The sequence below is a fragment of the Mustela putorius genome, unplaced genomic scaffold (assembly GCF_011764305.1).
Source record: "Mustela putorius furo isolate JIRA1106 unplaced genomic scaffold, ASM1176430v1.1 tig00003896_pilon_pilon_pilon, whole genome shotgun sequence".
Taxonomy (NCBI): domain Eukaryota; kingdom Metazoa; phylum Chordata; class Mammalia; order Carnivora; family Mustelidae; genus Mustela; species Mustela putorius.
In genome coordinates, this window is record NW_025422045.1 from 9851927 (window position 1) to 9871803 (window position 19877).

At 45.3% G+C, this 19877-nt stretch overlaps 1 protein-coding gene across 3 annotated transcripts in view; it reads left to right on the forward strand.

Annotated features, from left to right (window-relative positions):
• Nucleotides 1-235: 235 nt before the first annotated feature.
• The window catches only part of DIS3L (DIS3 like exosome 3'-5' exoribonuclease), a 34000-nt gene continuing 14358 nt past the window's right edge, over nt 236-19877 (forward strand). The window contains exons 1-6 of one of the 3 annotated variants that reach the window (XM_004758638.3): nt 237-493; nt 1814-1967; nt 12970-13098; nt 14954-15089; nt 18057-18233; nt 19374-19452. In XM_004758638.3, coding sequence (XP_004758695.1) covers nt 355-493; nt 1814-1967; nt 12970-13098; nt 14954-15089; nt 18057-18233; nt 19374-19452 — 814 coding nt within the window. In that variant the 5' untranslated portion in view covers nt 237-354. Of the gene's footprint in view, nt 494-620; nt 985-1813; nt 1968-12969; nt 13099-14953; nt 15090-18056; nt 18234-19373; nt 19453-19877 lie in introns of those variants that run through there. The other 2 variants (XM_004758639.3, XM_013059486.2) reach the window with 2 other exon arrangements.

Sequence of the window (19877 nt, forward strand, 5' to 3'; positions counted from 1 at the left end):
TCTCCCTACGTCGTTTGGGCCGTTTCCACCCCTCCCTGCTCCCAGGCCACGGTGGGCAGTGGGGAGACGAAGGCAAGGCTGGAGCACCCCTCCCGCTGCTGCCTTCGGCTCTCAGGCGCGGCCTCCGCCGTTAGGGCGGTTCTGGGAACCCTCAGGGCGCTCTGGCGACTGCCAGGGGTGCCGGGGTGTCTGGGAGCCCGGGAGCCCGTGTAGACCAGGCCGCCCGGCCCAGGGGGCGGGCCCGCAGCCGCGGCCTCGCTTCCGCCGGCGTTGCGCTGCGCCCGCCACCTCCCGGCCGCTCTCTGGAGCCGGCCTCTCGGGGCCCGGAGCCGTGAGCCGCCGAGCGCCACCGGCATGCTGCAGAAGCGGGAGAAGGTGCTGCTCCTGAGGACCTTCCAGGGCCGGACGCTGCGGATCGTGCGGGAGCACTACCTGCGGCCCAGCGTGCCCTGCAACAGCCCGCTCTGCCCGCAGCCCGCCACCTGCCACAACGGTCAGAGCCAGGGCCGGGGCCGGGCCGGGTTGGTCCGGAGCCCTGAGTGCGGCCCTGGGCGGCGGGAGCGAGGGCGGCGGGGGCGGGAGACGCCGCGGCGCTGCTGGGGGCGGAGCGCGAGGTCGCGCGGGCGCCGAGGCGGAGGCCGCAGGGCCTCTGCCGGCCCAGACATCTGCTCAGGCCTGGCGTTGGGGCTGCGGGCGGGGAGCGAGAGGCCCGTGCCCCCGGAACCGCCCCGAGGGCCGCGGCGCGCTGCTTCCTGGGGGTTTCCACCCCCGCCCTCCCGACGGCCCCCCTCTCAAATGCAAGGGCCCAGAGCCTGGCGCCCCCGCAGCGTGGAGGCCGAGCGAGCGGGGCTTCCCAACGGGCCCAGGGGCGCAGGAACTTGCCCCTGGTGCAACCCCCAGGATGGTGTGGTGGTGAAATGGAGGGGGGTGTCGAGCTGCGCGCCCCACGTGGAGAGGTGGGGCGCCATCCTGCGGCGCTGAGAGGTCCTGCTGCTTCTCTTTTGACACTACTTCCCCCTAAGGTTCCGACCTGCTAACCCAGGCGTTGTGACTTTTAGCCGGTGGAGAGCCCTCTGCACTAAAATTTGTGAATTGTCTTGGGTCCTCGTTGCACGGGAAGGTCACGGGGAAGTTGGATTTGGAGCTCCCGTGCGCTAGACCTTACCCCACTTGGTTTCTCGGTTGCAAGGGTGGCCAATTGAAGGAGGAAGATGACTGGTTCTCTACCCTCTGGTGGGAGAGGAGCCTGGGGGGTCCTTAGGATTTGGAGTCCTCATTTTAAGGTTAAAGTCAACATTTCAGGTACACCTTGGCTACGCAGCTCTCTGAGATGCGGCGTGAGTAGAAAGCCTAACCACTGCTCTTGCCTTCATTGAGCATCTTTTTCAGTCGATTCCGGCTTTCTGGCCCCTGGGGACTTAGGAGCGTGTACCCAAGCTTGACTCAGAACCAGCCTGAAATTGCTAGGCAGAAACACGTGGTTAACATGTCTGTTTCGCGGGACCCCATTTGAATGTGAGTGTAGGTCAGCGAGTTAACAAATATTTAGGTTGTGCTGAAGATTTGCCTGTTTAAAAAAAAAAAAAAATCAGCCATCTTCTGCACCACTGGCAACACCATAAACCACACGGAGCTTTTACTCAGCCACAGCTTCAGACAAATGCAGATGCTGAATTTACCTGAGCTTTGGGACTGTACCCAAGTAGATTTGTGGTGTCCTTTAAAAACTTCAGGATGTAATTAAGACTGGAAGTTATTTTGATAAGCCAGGTTCACAATTGTCTAATTGCTTATATTTTGAATTATGTTTTAGATGGGAAACTCTTGTCTAGTGATGTGACTCATTATATGATCCCAGATTGGAAGGTTGTTCAAGATTACCTGGAGATCCTTGAGTTCCCAGAGTTGAAGGGAATTATTTTCATGCAGACGGCTTGTCAAACGTTGCAGCATCAAAGAGGCCGCAGGTATCCGTTTTGCATTATATATTTATTTCTATATGGCATATTTTTCTTTTCCCCTTTAGAAAAGATCCGTCGTTGGAGGGGTTGGGGAGGAATTCATTATTTTGTCTGAAAGGACTTTTTGAACTAATATTTGGTATTCTCTTCGCTGGTGAGGAATGCAGTGACATTATTTTATATTTCTGCTTCAACACCTGGCCAAGAGATCTGAATGTAGATCAATAAACTGCAGTGTCCCCAGTATATGGGTATTTAAGATTCTTGGCTTTGGGTTTGCATGTATTTTTTAGCTATATTGTTTCAGAAGCCTACACGTTTTTTTTGGGGGGGGGGTAGTATTTTATTTTTATTTTTTTATTTTTTTATTTTTTTTTTTTTTAAGATTTTATTTATTTGTCAGAGACAGAGGGAGAGCGAGCGAGCACAGGCAGACAGAGAGGCAGGCAGAGTCAGAGGGAGAAGCAGGCTCTCTGCCGAGCAAGGAGCCCGATGTGGGACTCGATCCCAGGACCCTGGGATCATGACCTGAGCCGAAGGCAGCTGCTTAACCAACTGAGCCACCCAGGCGTCCCGGTAGTATTTTATTTTTAAATTTTAAACTGTTTATTATGGATGCAAATTGTACTTGTAGTGATTTATTTAATGAAAACAGAAGTAACTTGTTTTATTTTTACATTACTGGAATAACTGCCAGCCATACTCACTGTATTTGCCAAAGGATTTCTGATTGAAATCAGTTTAAAATGCTTACCTTATACCTAAATGAAGAACAGTTGTTCACTTTTTAAACAAATACCTAAAAACTGTTTTTGCTTCATTTGACATTGGGAAAGGATTTATGACTTGAAAGTGAAGACTGCATAGAAAAGCATATTAAAATTATACATCCAACCTCTTAGCACCCCTAGTTATTTAAAAAGCAGAAACTGTGTGTTTATTCTTTTTTAAATGTTGTGGTTTCCTCAGACTTGGTGGTAAAAGATGAAGTGTGTTTATTTGTATATGAAAATGATGAGTTGTCCTTATTATAGGCTCAGTTCAAAAAATGTGCATTAACTAGAGTGCAGATTTTTCAGATAGAATATTTTTCAATGAGTTTGAAGTTGATTTTGCTCAGACACAAAGATATAGATGTTTATACACATCCAGGTTTGAATGCTGCTCCAGGGGTCGTATTTCAATTTCTGCTACTAAAATCAATTTGTTGCTATCATTCGGATTGCAAGCACTCTGCCGAGCCCTTTCAACTTCTGTTTTCTGAAATATTTTTAATATTAAGGGTGGTTTTAAAAACCAATTCCTGGGACATTCAAAAGCAAAGAATTGGAATTTAAATGTCTTTTCTCCTGAACATTTCAAAAGTAGTTAACTTGATGAGAAACTATTGGATTTCTACCGCTTTACCGTGTCTCTAAAAATACTAAATGTGAGAACAAAGGATGAGCAGTTGTGAAATAGGCCAATATGATATCACCCTAGTTTTCCTATTTGGTCAGCACATTTTGAGCTCAGAGTTCCAGGCCTTATGGAGTACAAAAAGGAGTACAGTTGATCCTTGAACAGCATAAGGATTAGGGTCTCAGACCACTGGACAGAGAAAAATCCATGTATAATTTTCAGTTCCCTCAAAACTTGGACCAGAATCCTTACCAATAACGTAAATAGTTGATTAACATATATTTTATACGTTATGTATATTATATATTGTAAACCGTATTCTTGAAATAAAGTAAGCTAGAGAAAGGAAAACATTATTAAGAAAATCATAATAAAGGGAAGCCTGGGTGGCTCAGTCAGTTGAGCACTTGTCTCTGGCTCAGGTCATGGTCCCAGGTTCCTGAGATCAAGTCCGTGGCCTCCAGGCGTCTTCTCCGTCTCCATCTGCCCCCAGCTTGTGCGCTCCTACACACTCTTGCTCTCAAATAAATAAGGTCTTTAACAAAAACCAAAACCATAATGAGGAGAAAATATATTTACAATGCTGTACTGTATTTACTAAAAAAATTCTGTGTGTCAATGGATCCTTGTAGGTCATACCCAGGTTAAAGGGTCAGCTGTATCAGTCCCTCTCAACAAAGCTGTTGTCTTGGTGGGTTAGGTGTGAGAAGGTGATGGTGGCACACCCTTCACGTAGGCAATATGACTTAGTGTGGACTACGCAAAGTGCAGAGGTGAATACAGTATGTGAAGGTTCAGCCCAAAGGCCTCTGAAGGAAGTAGGTTTGAGATTGGTCTTAAGGGATGCCTGGGTGGCTCAGTCAGTTAAGCGTCTGCCTTCAGCTGAGGTCATGATCCCAGGGTCCTGGGGTAGAGTCCCATGTGGGGCTCCCTGGTCAGCAGGGAGCCTTCCTCTTCCTGCCGCTCCCCCTGCTTGTGTGCTCGCTTTCTCTCTCTCTTTCTGACAAATACATAAATAAATAAATAAAGTCTTTTTTTTTTTAAAGATTTTATTTATTTATTTGACAGAGAGATCACAAGTAGGCAGAAGATAGGCAGAGAGAGAAGGGGAAGCAGGCTCCCCGCTGAGCAGAGAGCCCAATGTGGGGCACGGTACCAGGACCCTGAGATCATAACCTGAGCTGAAGGCAGAGGCTTAACCCACTGAGCCACCCAGGCGCCCCAATAAAGTCTTTTTTAAAAAGAGAGAGAGAGAGAGAGAGAGATTGGTTTTAATGCAGAGGTACTGAATGTAACTGATGAAGGGAAAGAAGAGGCAGGCAAAGGAATTGGCATGTTTGGGGCTTGGTCAGTTGTTTACCTGGTAAGCAGCCAGCAGTTATATTCATGTTCAAAGAACTAAATGACCAAAATTACCAAAGCCCTAAAAAATGTTCTGTGTCCAAAGCTGACTTTATAATTGATCACAGCCCTTGAATGTAGAAGACCCAGGAAATTCACTTTATTAGTTTGGACTTCATTAAGTGTTAAATGTAAGTCGTTGGACTTTTTATGTTTAACCCTAGTGGCCTAGCAGAGGCCCCCTGGTGTTTTGTTTCATTTAATGTTGGCAAATGTCTTCTTACGTTTTTCCATTCTTTTTTGGAGATTTTTGAGATGCTAGTAAATAATTCATTCTATTTGATATACTTTGAGGAACATTTTTGCTTAAAAAAGTCTTGTCAGTAAAAAAAAAACAAACCTGGTTGGACTAGTGTCTGGTGTAAGGCAGACTTGCTTTCTCTCCTTTTGCCCCCTTCCGGAATTCCTTCTTTGTTAGATTTAGCAGTTCACGCCTCTGTTTCTCAGTATGTAACATAAGATTAGAATTAGGGAATATTACGGTTGGAGAAGATCAAAGAAGTCAAGTGATCTAACTCCCCATCCAACAGATCAGTGTTACTCAGTCCTTGTTTCTAAGACTTTTTATCAACTTTTTTTTTCCCCTGAACAACCAGTCTTAATTTGCTCTGTTGTTACTTAAATGTGTTTTAACATAAATCTGGTTGTAAAATCCTCAGGCTTAAGTACTTCCTGCAACCCTAAACCCAAATCAGACCTTCAAATTAAATAAGCAAAGCTTACAAAATAAGAAGACTGCAAATGAACGTAAATTTAACATGACAGATGACATTGTTCTACTGAAATGAAATCACCAGAGTTGAGTTTCTCATTAAAAAGACATAGCCTCCAGGGGCACCTGGGTGGCTCAGTGGGTTAAGCCTCTGCCTTAGGCTCAGGTCATGATCCCAGGGTCCTGGGATCGAGCCCCCACATCGGGCTCTCTGCACTGCAGGGAGCCTGCTTCCTCCTCTCTCTCTGCCTGCCTCTCTGCCTACTTGTGATCTCTGTCAGATAAATCAAGAAAAAAAAAAAAAAAAAAAAAAGGCATAGCCTCCTAACTGGTTCTGTACTTAATATGATTTTGTATTTTGATTTTGATACTGTCAATGCAGAAAATGCCCATTTTTCTAAGTATATTCCAGAAGACATTACGAAAGAAGTCACTTTTTTGATTGCTCGGGATAATCACCTGTTCTCCTTCCATGAGGGATCGCTTGATGCCTCTGGGAGGCCATCTTGTCCGTTGCGTTCATTCCTGTATGCAGGTGTTCGTCTGTTTATTCAACGAACATGTGCTGAGAGACGGTGCGTGCTCACTCCGAGGCTGTCGCACTGAACAGAAGGAGACACAGTGTTGGGGGGGAAACAGTGGTCCTCAGATAATCACACAAACAGATGGTGAGCTATGGAGAGCTGTCACGGTGCCACAGGCCCCAAGGGATAGAGGCTTGCTTTCAGGAGAACCCCTGTTCATCAGGGAGGTGAGGAAAAGCTTTCCCAAGGGAGAGACCTACGTTGGGCTCTCCAGGGTGGGTAAGAGTAAACCAGGCAGAGAAAGGAGAAAAGCTTTGCAGGGGAGGTCGGCTGCTGTGCAGGGTGGTGGAGAGAGAGATTTGCTCCATTCAAGGAACTGAAAAAAGCCCTGGCATGGATGAGGGGTCTCAGGGATGTTGGTGCACAGTTGTAAGCTGGGTATGGTAATATATACAATCAGATGCCTATTTTGAAAAGACAACCAGGCTGTGGAGAAGAGGCTGTTCCTTTAGTTCACATGAGAGGAGTTGGTAGCTTAGAGATGGAAAGAAATAGATACTTTCAACAGCATCTTAGTAGGTAAAGGTCCGTAGAACTTCCTTAGTCTTTAACCCAGAGAACTGAAAACATATCCATGCAGAATTTGTCCAGGAATGTTCTACCAACTGTATTTCTAATAGCCCCCCAAAGGGCAACGGAACCAAGTGTCCATCACCTAATAATGGTTACACAAAATGTGCTTATCCATACAATGGGATATTGTTAGCCATAAAAGGAATGGAAGTATTGACATGTGCTGTAACATGAAAATAGGCCAAGTGAAAGAAACCAGCCACACAAAAAAAGTCATTTTTGTATGAATCCATCTATATGAAATGCCTGGAGGGGCACCTGGGTGGCTCAGTCGGTTAATTATCTGCCTTCCACTCAGGTCATGGTCCCCAGGTCCTGCCATCCAGCCCTGCGTCAGACTCCTTGCTCAGCCAGCGGGGAGCCCGCTTCTGCCTCTGCCTACCATTCCACTAGCTTGTGTTCTCTCTCTCTCTTTCTCAAATAATAAAATCTTTTAAAAAATGAAATGCCGGGGTGCCCGTGTGGCTCAGTGGGTTAAGCCTCTGCCTTCAGCTCAGATCATGATCTCAGGGTCCTGGGATCGAGCCCCACATCAGGCTCCCTGCTCAGCAGGGAACCTGCTTCCTTCCCCCCAACCCCTGCCTGCCCTTCTGCTTACTTGTGTGCGCTCTCTCTCTCTCTCTCTGTCAAATAAATAAATAAATAAAATCTTAAAAAAAAAAAAAAAAAGAAATGCCTGGAATAGGTAAATCCAAGAGACAGAAAATAGACTAGTGATTGCCAGGGGAATGGGGAATGAGTGCTTGATGGATCTAAGTTTCTCTTTCGGGGTGATAAAATGTTTGGACTTTGTGGTGATGGTTGCATCACTCTGCCCACTCAAAAAGCTATTGATTGTTAGGTTTTACAAGGGTAATTTTATGGTATATGAACTATATCTCAGTTAAGCTGTTACTTAAATAAAACCTATAAAACTTAGTAGTGGCGTTAGATAGGTAAGGAGAGGGGGAAGGTGGTGTCAAGGCTAACACTAAGGTTTCAGGTTTGCATAACTGGATAGAGAAAGCACTAGAGGAGGTCTAGAGGGGTGGAGCTAGAGGTCATGAGTTTGAGGTTGTCTTTGAGGCTTCCAAATGGCTGTACAGCTAAACGGCATTCAGATGGTCCAAAGTATACTCCATCGAGAATGTTTAAGAGTACCACCCAGGGGCAACTGACTGGCTCTGTGAGTAGAGCATGTGCCTCTTGATCTCCAGGTCATGAGTTCAAGCCCCACACTGGGTGTAGAGCTTACTTCAAAAACAAAACAAAACAAAAAAACGAATACACCTATTATAAAGGAAAACACAAACTTCTAAAATTCTTGTGGAAAACTGAAGGACCTCTGAAAATAAGTCTACCAAAGACAACCTAGCAGGGTTCTGCAAAAAATGATGGAAGGAACACAGTATTGTGCATCTGCCGACTGGTTGGGAGAAGCCCACCTTTCATCCGCAGAGCATACAGTCAGCAGGCCAAGGTAGATAAGCTCACCATTGAGTGAAAATAGTACAAAAATCAGTCTAAGGAAAGTAAGCATAGCCTTGCCACTAAGAAATTGTTTGAACTCTTTAAATAATAGAGATCTGGGGAATGCTTAAGCCAGTCCAGGGAAACTAGGATTCTTCTGTAAGACTGGGCCTTTTAAAATTTTAGATCGTTTTGTTGTACTTGACTCTCTGAAACCTCTGTTCTCCTGTCATCCAGGCCAAACTTGTTGAAGTCACCATGATGTTCTTTGCCAGCTCCGGGCGGCATACTCATACATCTAACCCCATCGTACGCACCACCAGCCCTGACCGGCAAAAAATATGACTATATTGTATGCATGCCCTATTAAATTACAACCGTAAGCCCACATGCCTGCAAGGAAACCCAACTGTCACACTCAGAGTGATTCACTCTTTCCTGCTTTCCCCATTAATATTCTTGTGCCATTTGTTCATTCGTCTTATCCGGCTGATAGGTAGCTGACAAATGGAAGCAGGACGAGTCCAAGGAAAATATATGGGAGCAAAACTTTAAATTGAGAACATCCTTTTTGCTAAGTTCCATGTTTTGCTGTGTTGTTCCTCTAATTTGGTGGCAAACACCCAGGGTCTGGCTTACGGAACATCGGTCCCTGGGGGAGGACAGGGCTGGAGAATCCCGGGGTGCTGAGGGCAGGTGTCTAGACAAATCCGGGGATGTGTGCAGAGCTTGGAAGAGCAGTCCCAGGGTTCTGAAAATGGCAGGGTGGGTCCTGACACACTGCTATCTTATATTTGGGTCCCTGTTGTCACAAGGAGTTGTGAGTTCACTTACGCATTTGGGAAACATTTCTCGGGCATGTGAATCACACTGTCTGCTCTCCTGAACTTTGTGCCTCCCTCTGCTCCCTTGGGTGCTTTGCCTCACTGGCTCTCGATGGTCCTTCTCTCAGGTGTCCCCTCTTCCCAGAGGCCTTCCCCAGCCCTCCTGTGTTCTCTGCACCCTGCACCCTTCCCCTTCATGCCACTTCTCCCACTGAAATGAGTGGTGGCTCTTTTGGGGGTTTTTTTGTGGTTTTTTTTTTTTTTAACTTTGTTTTGCCACTTAGTCTAGCTGTTTCTTAAAATTGTAGTGAATTAGTGTCAGCTTCACTATTCTAACAATTTTTCAGCGAATAGCTCAGTGGCAGTGAGTACATTCACATTCATACAACCATCACCACCATCCTTTCCAGAACTTTACTCCATCTCCGTAAACTGAAGCTCTCCACCTGGTAAACATTAACACCCACGTCCCCTTCCTCTAAGCCCCTGGCAGCAGCCATTCTACTTTCTGTCTCTTGAATTTGACTAAGTACCTCATCTAAATGGAATTATACAGTGTTTGCCCTTTTGTGTCTGGCTTATTTCACTTAGCAGAATGTCTTCAACATTTATCCATTCTTTTTTAAGATTTTATTTCAGAGAGAGAGAGAGAGAGATTGGGAGAGCATAAAAACACCAGTGGGGTGAGGGGCAGAAGGACAACCAGACTCCCTGCTGAGCAGGGATTTCCCAACACAGAGCTCCATCCCAGGACCCTGGGATCACGACCTGAGCTGAAGGCAGACACTTAACCAACGGAGCCACCCAGGTGCCCCAAGGTTTATCCATGTTGTAGCATGTGTCAGAACCTCCTTTTTTAAAAGATTGAATAATAGTCCCTTGTATGTATACCCCGCATTTTGTTTATCCATCCGTCTGTCATTGGACCTTTAGGTTGCCTTCTTGGTGACTCTAGGCTGTTGTGAAGATGCTGCCATGAACAATGGAATAAGGATATCTCCTTGAGACCCTGTCTTCAGTTTTTTGGGGTATATGCTCAGAAGTGCGGTTGCTGGGTCATGCAGTAGTTCTTGTTTTAATTTTTTTTTTAAGATTTTATTTATTTACTTGACAGAGATCACAAGTAGGCAGAGAGGCAGAGAGAGAGAGAGGAGGAAGCAGGCTCCCCACTGAGCAGAGACCCAATGCAGGACTCAATCCCAGATCTGAGCCAAAGGCAGACGCTTAACCCACTGAGCCACCCAGGCGCCCCTTGTTTTAATTTTTTTGAGGAATGTGTGATTCTGTCATGTTCACTGTGAGCAGGGTGCTGTGGATAAAGGACAGGAAGGAGATGCCTAGATGGAGTCCCCTGAGGGCATTCAGTGGCGCACAAGACCTGGCACATAGAAGCAATGCAGCAGGGGCCCCTGGGTGGCTCAGAGGGTTAAGCCTCTGCCTTTGTCTCAGGTCATGGTCTCAGGGTCCTGGGATGGAGCCCTGCATTGAGGTCTATGCTCAGCAGGGAGCCTGCTCCCGTGTGCCCACCCGCCCCCCCCCCCGCCTTCTGCCTCTCTGCCTACTTGTGATCTCTGTCAAATAAATAAATAAAATCTTAAAAAAAAATAAGGAACATAGCAAACATTTGCCAAATGAAGGATGCTTAATATAGAAGAAAATTAGCAAACAAATGCACTAAGTTCAGGTGGTTTTTTAGGGGTCTAGAAAATGTTATGGTCGATAAAGGTAGCAAAAAACATGGAGGATAAGATCAGGAAAAATAGGCAATATTTTTTCAGCATTTTCTCTGAAATAATTACAGTTGCTTATAAAGTCTTTTCTAAAATCTTGCTTAAGAAATAAGGCTCATTTAAAATTCATGCATTCCAGAAATGTGTAAAGCAGAAAGTGGAAGCCTTCCCCTTACCATTGTGCAGGGACGGTTCGCTGTGAACAGGGTGGTATAGGCTCTTCTATGCATATGCTACGAAGTTTCGTTATTTTTTTTTTTTTCAAAGATTTTATTTATTTGTCGGGGGTGGGGGAGAGCACAGGCAGGGGGAGCAGCAGGCAGAGGGAGAAGCAGTCTTCCCACTGAGCCAGGAACCCAATGTGGGACTGGATCCCGGCACCCTGGGATCATGACCTGAGACGAGGGCAGACACTTAACCAACTGAGCCACCAGGGCGCCTCTCTAGAGGTTTTAAAACTGACTTTAAATATATCTTTGGGAAGGTAGGAAAATTACCAGTTACGTGTCCAAAGCATTTCTGAGTTGGGGGGCGGGGCAGCTTTTGTTTGTACACGTAGGATGCTGTTAAGGAAAGCTGCCATTCACAGACCTGAAACTAAATCCTTTTGTTTGTTATGAAATTGTAGAAGTGCTTTTACTTGGTGATTCTTTTTAAAATAGCTCAAAATTAGAATTACTAAGAAAATAAAATCAGTGTTTCTTGTTTTCTAATTAAGTGCTGAAATGACACAGATATTGGTGATTAGCATTTATTTAAAGAAGAGAAGTTGGAGAGTTCTGCCTTCGCTTTAATGAGAAGGCTTTTTTTTTTTTTTTTTTTTTCTTTTTTAAATCCACAGCAGTGGGCTGGAGGTGGGAATGGAAGGGCACAAATTTTGTTATATTAAAACACATGTTAAATGCCAATCATCTGCCTTGGATAATTTATATGTTAATTTAATGTCTGGTTTAATATCAGTCCATTTTTAAATAAACAATAGGCCTCCTTTAAGATAAGTGAACATTTCTGTATTCCATATTACCTAGACTATTGAAAGGCACTTTTAAAAAATTATTTTTTTTTATTAACATATAATGTATTATTAGCGCCAGGGGTACATGTCTGTGAATCATCAGGCTTACACACTTCACAGCACTCACCATAGCACATGCCTTCGCCAGTGTCCATCACCCAGCCACCCTATCCCTATCTGCCCCCCCAAACCTCAGTTTGCTTTGTGAGATTAAGAGTCTCTTACAGTTTGGTTTGTCTCCCTCCCGATCCCATCTTGTTTCATTTTTTCCTTCCCTACCCCCGACAACCCCCTGCCCTGCCTCTCAGATTCCTCATATCAGAGAGATCATATGATTGTCTTTCTCTGATTGACTTATTTCGCTCAGCATAATAACCTCTAGTTCCATCCATGTCATTGCAAACGGCAAGATTGAAAGGCACCCTTTTTTTTTTTTTTTTAAGATCTCTCTCCCTGACAGAGGGAGAGAGATCACAAGTAGAGAGAGCAGCAGGCAGAGTTGGGGGGTGGGGAGCAGGCTCCCCGGTGAGCAGAGAGCACATGCAGGGCTTGATGCAGGGCTGGATCCCAGATGCAGGGCTGATCCCAGGACCCTGAGATCATGACCTGGGCGGAAGGCAGAGGCTTAACCCACTGAGCCACCCAGGTGCCCCTGAAAAGCACCTTCTTAAAATAAAAACAAAGCAAAGCATCATCTTGGAAACTGACCCACATGCAGCGGCATATTTGATGTGAGACTTTGGCTAGCATTACTGGAAGGATCTCCTGATGGGAGAAACCTAAAGGTTATTCTTTATCTGACAGATGAAGCCAGACCTTATTCGTGTGAGTGAGGGGGCTGCCTAAATAGAATTCACAGATAAACCCCCAAATTTATTTCCTTCACATGTCCTTTTCCAGGCTGCCAGCAAAAAGTAAAATGTACTTGCGCCTAATGCCATTTTTAGAACAAAGTGAGGTACAGAAATAAAGCACTAAACCCTGCTAGCCTCTGGTCCCGCACGAGCCTTTGAAGAGGGGGTGTGTGGGGCAGGGTCATATAATTCCATAATAAATGGCCAAAAGTCTACAAAGGAAAGGACGGGGATGATTGATCCATAAGCTAATTAATGCAGTCCTGCCTGAGCACATTCTAGCAGGCAGAACCGAGAAACAGCAGCCCAGTAGTACTACGTGCACTAAGGCCAATATAAAATAAGTGTTTCTTGGGTTTTAAATACTCAGTCTTTTGTCCTAAAATGCCTCATCTTTGATCCTTAGCACGAGCTGGCAATAGATGATTGCCTGCTATCTCAGATTTCTTTTTCTCTGTGTCCCAGACAGTATAACAAATTGCGACATCTTTTGAAGGATGCGCGTCATGACTGCGTTCTCTTTGCTAATGAGTTCCAGCAGCACTGCTATCACCCTCGAGAGAGAGGAGAATCCATGGAGAAGTGGCAGACCAGGTATGGCTGTGAGTTTGCGTGGCTCTCTAAACCAGCAGTTACTCTAGAACTCTGAGTGATACTGAACTGCTGACTGTGTCACTATTTTAGATCTATCGTTTGAATACATACGTGTTTTAGAAATTGTCATAAGGGAGCCACAGATACTCAGAGTGAGTTTGTCCTAGATCTTAACAGCTGGCTTTTATAACTTTAATGCTTGTGTATTTGTGTGTGTGCGTATGTGTATAAGGGGGGGAAGAGGTCCACTTTGAAGCCAAGATCATCTCGGTTTTTCTGTTATAGGTTGCTCTAATATCCCAACCAGTCTTGTTAAACAAACTGATAGGTTAATTCTGGTAAAGCTGTTTTAGAAAGTACAGTGTCACTGTTTCGAACCATCTATAAGCAGAGCCTGAAGCAAGGAGTTGGGTGTGGGTTGTCGATGTAGGGGGCAGTTCCCTGAAATGAGTGAGGAAGTGCAGGGCCTGAGACAGAAGGAGGGAAAGCAGTTATTAAGGATGTGGGAAATTGAGGCTCAGTCCTACTGGGAACTTCTGAGAAGCTGCAGAGTATGTGCCTCAGAAGGCGTCTAGAAGGGAAGAGGCGAAGGTGGTAAAGAGACTTCCGCCTTCAGCTGAGGGTCTTTCTGCAGGGGAGTTGACTCCACTCAGTGGGCCGGGGGTAGGATGGCAGTGCCGCCCTGCTCCAGCTGAAGTCCGAAATGGGCCTGGCGCATAGGGCTGGGCACCTAGAGCCTCTGCCACACTCTTCTGCAGAGAGCCCTGGAGATCTTAAGCTCTCAACTGTCTTATCTATACAAAACATTTAAATTGTCTTTTTCTTTGTAATTCTTTATCTGTCTAGCCATTAAATATTTAAACTCTCTAAAGTGAAATAAGCACTGATGCGTACAGAGTCCTTAATTATAGTCCTAAGTTCCCATAGGGCTCGGTACCAGAAAGGGATAACAAATCGTTCTCTAGATTAGGTCACATGTGGGTACTGAGAATGATCGTGCTTCCTAACTACTAACTACACAGGCTTGTATAGTATACATTAGTTGAATTTTTTTTATAAGATTTTATTTTATTGTCAGAGAGAGTGCACAAGCAGGGGGAACGGCAGGCAGAGGGAGAAGCAGGCTCCCATGTGGGACTGGATCCCAGGATCCTGACTTGAGCCAAAGGCAGATGTTCAACCAGCTGAGCCACCCAGGCATCCTGGCTGAAATTTTTTTTGACCTAAAACTATAGGAACCTTACCTGGCATCTTACTTTGCAGAAAGGGTAACAAATGCTTACGGAAACTGGCCATCCGAGTTTATACACATCATCAGAAACCTAATCCTGTCTCAAATCCATACATCTTCAGGCCTAGGCTGTATTTTCCAATTCCGGTTCTTGTCAGGAAGATTTTCAGACATTTCCTGTGATTCCATGGCAGACCTTACTAGATTATGGTCTTCAGCTCTTTGCAGCCTCATTTTGCTTTTAGCCAGACTTGTTTCTTGATCTTTTAAACCTCACATAGTACAGCTTGTCACCCGTGTGGGGCCATGTGTCACGGTATGCCAGCTCAGTGGTATGAAAAGATGGCAGAGCCACATGGTTTCTAGGCCGTATCAAGAAATGAAGGAGGCTGCTGTGGCGGTCGAATGTCTTCAGGAAGAAGAGATGTCAGGTGCTCTCTGATTCATCATTGTATCCCCAGGGTGCCCACCCCAGGGTGTGTGTGTAATGGGTGCTTGGGAATTAGTTGTTGAATGAACAAATGGTTGTCTGCATATGCTGAAGGGGAGCAGGGTAAAAGCCAGGTGTGAAGCTTTGATCAGCAGCTTGTCCTGGGTGGGCTTACGTGCTCTTTGCTTTTCCAGGAGCATATATCGCGCCGCTGTGTGGTACTATCACCACTGCCAGGATAAGATGCCCATCGTCATGGTGACAGAAGACGAAGAGGCAGTCCAGCAGTACGGAAGTGAAACAGAAGGAGTGTTTGTGATTTCCTTCAAGGTACTTCCATTTGTTGTGTCCCTAAGTGCGTCTGTGTGTGTTCGTGTGCTCAGTGGTACCCATCATGCTCTCGATCCCGGTGGCAATACTGAAAAGGGGAATTAAAGAATGAAGGAAGACTGCGGCCAAGGAGTTCCTGTCTTTGTTTCTCTCCAAGTAAGTGATCTTGAAGTCAGCAAATTTAGGCAGACTCCCTGTGACTGTAGGATCCACGGCATCTAAGACAACAGCCCCGAAAGCCCCCTGTTGACCGTGAACTCGTGCGTAGTTATGGTAGTAACAGTATTAGGTAATAACAGTATTAGGAACGATGATTACAAAATTTCCAGGAGTCTCTTGTTCTTGACGTACAAAATGGCAGTTTTACATGGTTCCACCTAATAGTAATAGCCAGCATTCATCTATGCCAGGCACCGTTCTAAGTGTATTTCATTTAATTCTTGCAACAGCCCCGTGAGTTAGATGTTACTGTCCATATTTAATTGATGAGGAAACTGAAGCACAGAAAGGCTAAGCAGCTCGCACAAAATCACACAGGTACCGAGTGGTGGAGCTAGGATTAGAACCCCAGCACTCTTAACTCCCTTACCCACCCTGCTCTGTTTTTCTGAGTACCCATGCCACATAGTTGTATAGGCCAGCCTTGTTTTTCTGCTGTTTCTTGCTCTTCTCCACTTAGGACTATGCATTGGGGTTAGTAGAGATAGAGGAAGGGGTTAGCAAAGCTGTCATATCAGCTTGGTACCCAGATCATAGACAGAAGTAGCGTTATTGGTGACTATTTCTTGGGTTATATGAGCAACACAGTTCTCCTGGTTTGGAGGGACCCTTTGGGAAAGTGGGATGGCTCTTAATCTCCCATTAGGTTACTGGTCTCATGTGTCTGCCCAGTAGGCATCAAGTTCCTGTTGTTGGTATCGGTTTTTGATTCAGAACCTCGAATGAGGCCCTCCATTACTCCTGTCAGTTTAGAGAAAGTCAAGTTGGATTTTGAATTGTAGATTCTATAAGAGTTCCCAGGTGCATGTACTGTTAAAGATTTGCCAATAGAATTTTCTTGGCCCTGCTATAAAAAAGCGTTCTGGCATGCCAGAGAATTCCGGGGGCGCTGGATATTAATGGCAGTGTCACTTGTTTTTTCTGTTGCAATACATCATGTCTTGTTCCTGCAGAGGACAGTTGACTAAAATTACATTTTTCTACTTTTTGTTAAAATTACTTTTCTTTGTAGTTCAGTCCGAGAGTACCATTTTCTTGGGTCTAGCATCTCCTAAGCAAACTGTGTGACCAAAGGCTTCATAGAGGCAAATGATGACAGGAAAAAAAGAGATACTTGTGGGGTTCAGATGAGAAGGAAAGCTAGAATTTCCTATGGGGACTTGAAGTGAGCTGGGAAGAGTGAAGATGATAAATCCTTAGAGAGGTGGTTTAAGTGGCAAAGGTTTGATGGTGGTAAGCGACCATGGAATCAGGGTACTGACTTAGCACAGATACTACTTCTCAAAAGACTTGGGAAAGAAAGGAAGTGATTTGAATAGTACCCTGCAGTCAGTGGGAGAAATGCCAGTGTTGACAAGAAGAATAATGTGTTTTCTTATTTTTTTTTTTTTTAGGATTTTACTTATTTATTTGAGAGAGAGAGAGAGACAGATCATGAGACAGATCATGATCAGAGGCAGGAAGAGGGAGAAGCAGGCTCCCCTCTGAGCAAGATGCCTAATGCAGGACTCGATCTCAGGACCCTGGGATCATGACCTGAGCTGAAGGCAGACACTTGCAGATTGAGCCACCCCGGCACCCCTATAATGTGTTTTCTTCCCAATTTGGGGAAAGAGAGTGTGCTAGACTCTACCTTAGAAGACTCTGCCTTAAAGTTGAGTTAAAAAACACCCGTAAAACTGATGTTATTTAGTGAGAGCCAGCCATTTGGGGGAGTGTACTCCAGACATAGCACAGCTGGCCTCAACACACCATACTCTTGTGGGTGGTGCTGGGTGTTTGATCAAGGGTCTCTCTTACAGACATTACACCAAGAGGTGCAGTAACACTCAGAAAGTCTGCGTGGAGGGGACCCTGGCTGCTTGTTTCAAAGATACATTTCATACCAGGTCATCACAACTAATAGCAACTACTACCCGAGGAATGTTATCACATCTGTCGACAGTCACCAAGACTCTGGGAGCTTAGAAGGCCTGAGAAGAATAGAAAGTCTTTACTTTGCCCCTCTCTGCTTATTTGACATAGCCAGTGGGCTGGGGCAGGGCGGGGTGGGGGAGACATTTCCACAGACACTTCCCTCCTTTCTATTTTTACTTGCTTATTTAAGTTTCTTAGAAATTCAGACATTTCAAGATGAAAAAAATAAAAAAACAGGAGGAGAATGCGCACAGAAGAGCTGTCCTCTCATTGCAGGCCATTGTCTGCAGCAGTGAGACGCATGGGAAGAAAGGAAGAACAGCCATGCGTGCTTGCGTGCTGGGGGCGGGGGGAGGAGATTCAGAAGAGCAAAGTAAGCATTCCATAGTAGGAAGGTCCTCACTGGGGTAATTTGGCCCACTTCCGGGATTAGTGAGGGGGTAGAAAGCTCCAGGAATGTGAGGCTCGGGGAGGCAGTGCTCACTGAACACCCCCTCTAGCCCTTACACCCTCAGTTCCCTGTGCAAGACTTTCTGTGCCTGCCAGCGGGCAGCACCATTATCTTCTGACCATGCTCCTCTTGTGCTTTATTTATTTTATTTTTTTTTTTAAGATTTTATTTATTTATTTGTCAGAGAGAGAGAGAGAGAGCAAGAGCGAGCACAGGCAGCATGGCAGGCAGAGTCAGAGGGAGAAGCAGGCACCCTGCGAAGCAAGGAGCCCGATGTGGGACTCGATCCCAGGACGCTGGGATCATGACCTGAGCCGAAGGCAGCTGCTTAACCAACTGAGCCACCCAGGCATCCCCCTCTTGTGCTTTATTAAATGCAGAATTACCTGGACAATTTTTGGCCCGACTTAAAGGCCGCCCACGAGCTCTGTGACTCTATCCTTCAGTCTCGACGGGAAAGGGAGAATGAGAGTCAGGAGAGCCACGGGAAGGAGTACACAGAACATCTTCCCCTGGAAGTGTTAGAAGCTGGCATTAAATCGGGACGCTACATCCAGGTGAGGGGCGTCACAAAGCGAGGGCGTTGGCCTGGCCAGCATGTTTTCTTCTCTGCTTTACTGGCCTGTCACGGGCCTTTAATTTCAAAGGCCATAAACGAGATGGGCACGAATAAGCCAGGGCTGTCCATGTCCTAAGATGATCGGGAGTCGTTCTTCCTGTGGACACCATGCTGTCTGGTCTGGTGCTACTCTCTCATCTTAATCAGGTTGGATATTGAGCGTCACACAATTACCCTAATAAATGCCTCCACGTCTCTGGAAAGAGATGTTTTTGAATCAAGGTATGGAGATCTGACAAAATGGTGAAGTTTGGCTTCTTCGCTCCTTTGCAATTCTCCTGCCCCTTTCAGGGAGTCTTTTGTGGTCCTCCAGGACCCAGAACCCTGAACCTGGAAGCTGTCAAGCTATCTTGAGAAGTTATCAGGTAAAATTACTATTCAGATTTCGACAGTTTGACATGTGTGCGTGCGCAGTTCGATTACATCAGCAGATTTGTGTTAACTGCCACCACTATCAAGATACAGAACTGTTACATTGTGAATCTGATATTTTGGACAAGCAGCTCAGTTTTTACATAGTCCAAAGTTTGAGAACACGCTGAAGTCCCTCTCTAAAGCATGGGCATTTTAATTATTATTATTATTTTTTTTTTTTAAGAGAGCGTGGGGGTGGAGCAGGGGCAGGCAGAGGGAGAGGGTGAAAGAGAATTGTAAGCAGGCTCCACGCCCAGCAGGAAATCGGAAGTCAGACGATTAACCGCCTAAGCCACCTAGGCGTCCCTAGGTGGGTATTTTAAATGAGCGTGTCTAGAGCAGCTAATGCTTCTATCTGGCTAGTAAAGTTTACGGCATTCCAGGGAGGATGTTTGAGGAAGAAAATTTTTTAAAGACCACTCGTCACTTAGGTAAGATAGATCCTGGCACTTTCAACACCTGGTGTAGCCAAGAATACTTCAAAATGATGGTATGTTCTCTGGAGAAAAGAAACGTTACTGATGAATATTTCTCCTAAAGGAAGGGATCCCAGACCTTAAAAGAATATTTTGGGGATATTTTCACACACTTTTTGCAAACTGTACCTTTGGAGGCAAAGTGGGCAGAAAAAAAATTTTTCAATTGATTTTTATTATGATTTTAGGGAGTCCTGAATGTCAACAAACACAGGGCACAAATAGAAGCTTTCGTTCGACTTCAAGGAGCCAGCTGTAAAGATTCAGGTTCAGTATAAGCCTTACTTAAATTTCCGTACTTCATCTCTATTCTGGTATCACACAGTGAAGAAAATGAAGCTGAAACTGTCGCATCAAAAATGCCGGTCAGATTACCCCTACTCCCCCCTCCTGTTTTATCCATAGTTTCTGATTTTATTGCAATCAATTTGTAAAAATGAGAAGAGCTAAATTTTATTGAGTACCCACTTTACATCAGGCACAGTTCTAAGCATTGAAAGTAGATACCATCATTGTCTGGCCCCTTTTCTTCCTGAGGATCCACAAGGTTACTGGGAGGAAAGTGTAATAAAGAGAAACAAAGTAGCTCACCCGAGTTCTCACACCTGGCGAGCGGGCGGACACTGGATGTGCCTTAGAGGCATTGTCACTGGGATTTCATTTTTTTTTTTTTTTTAATTTATTTACTTGAC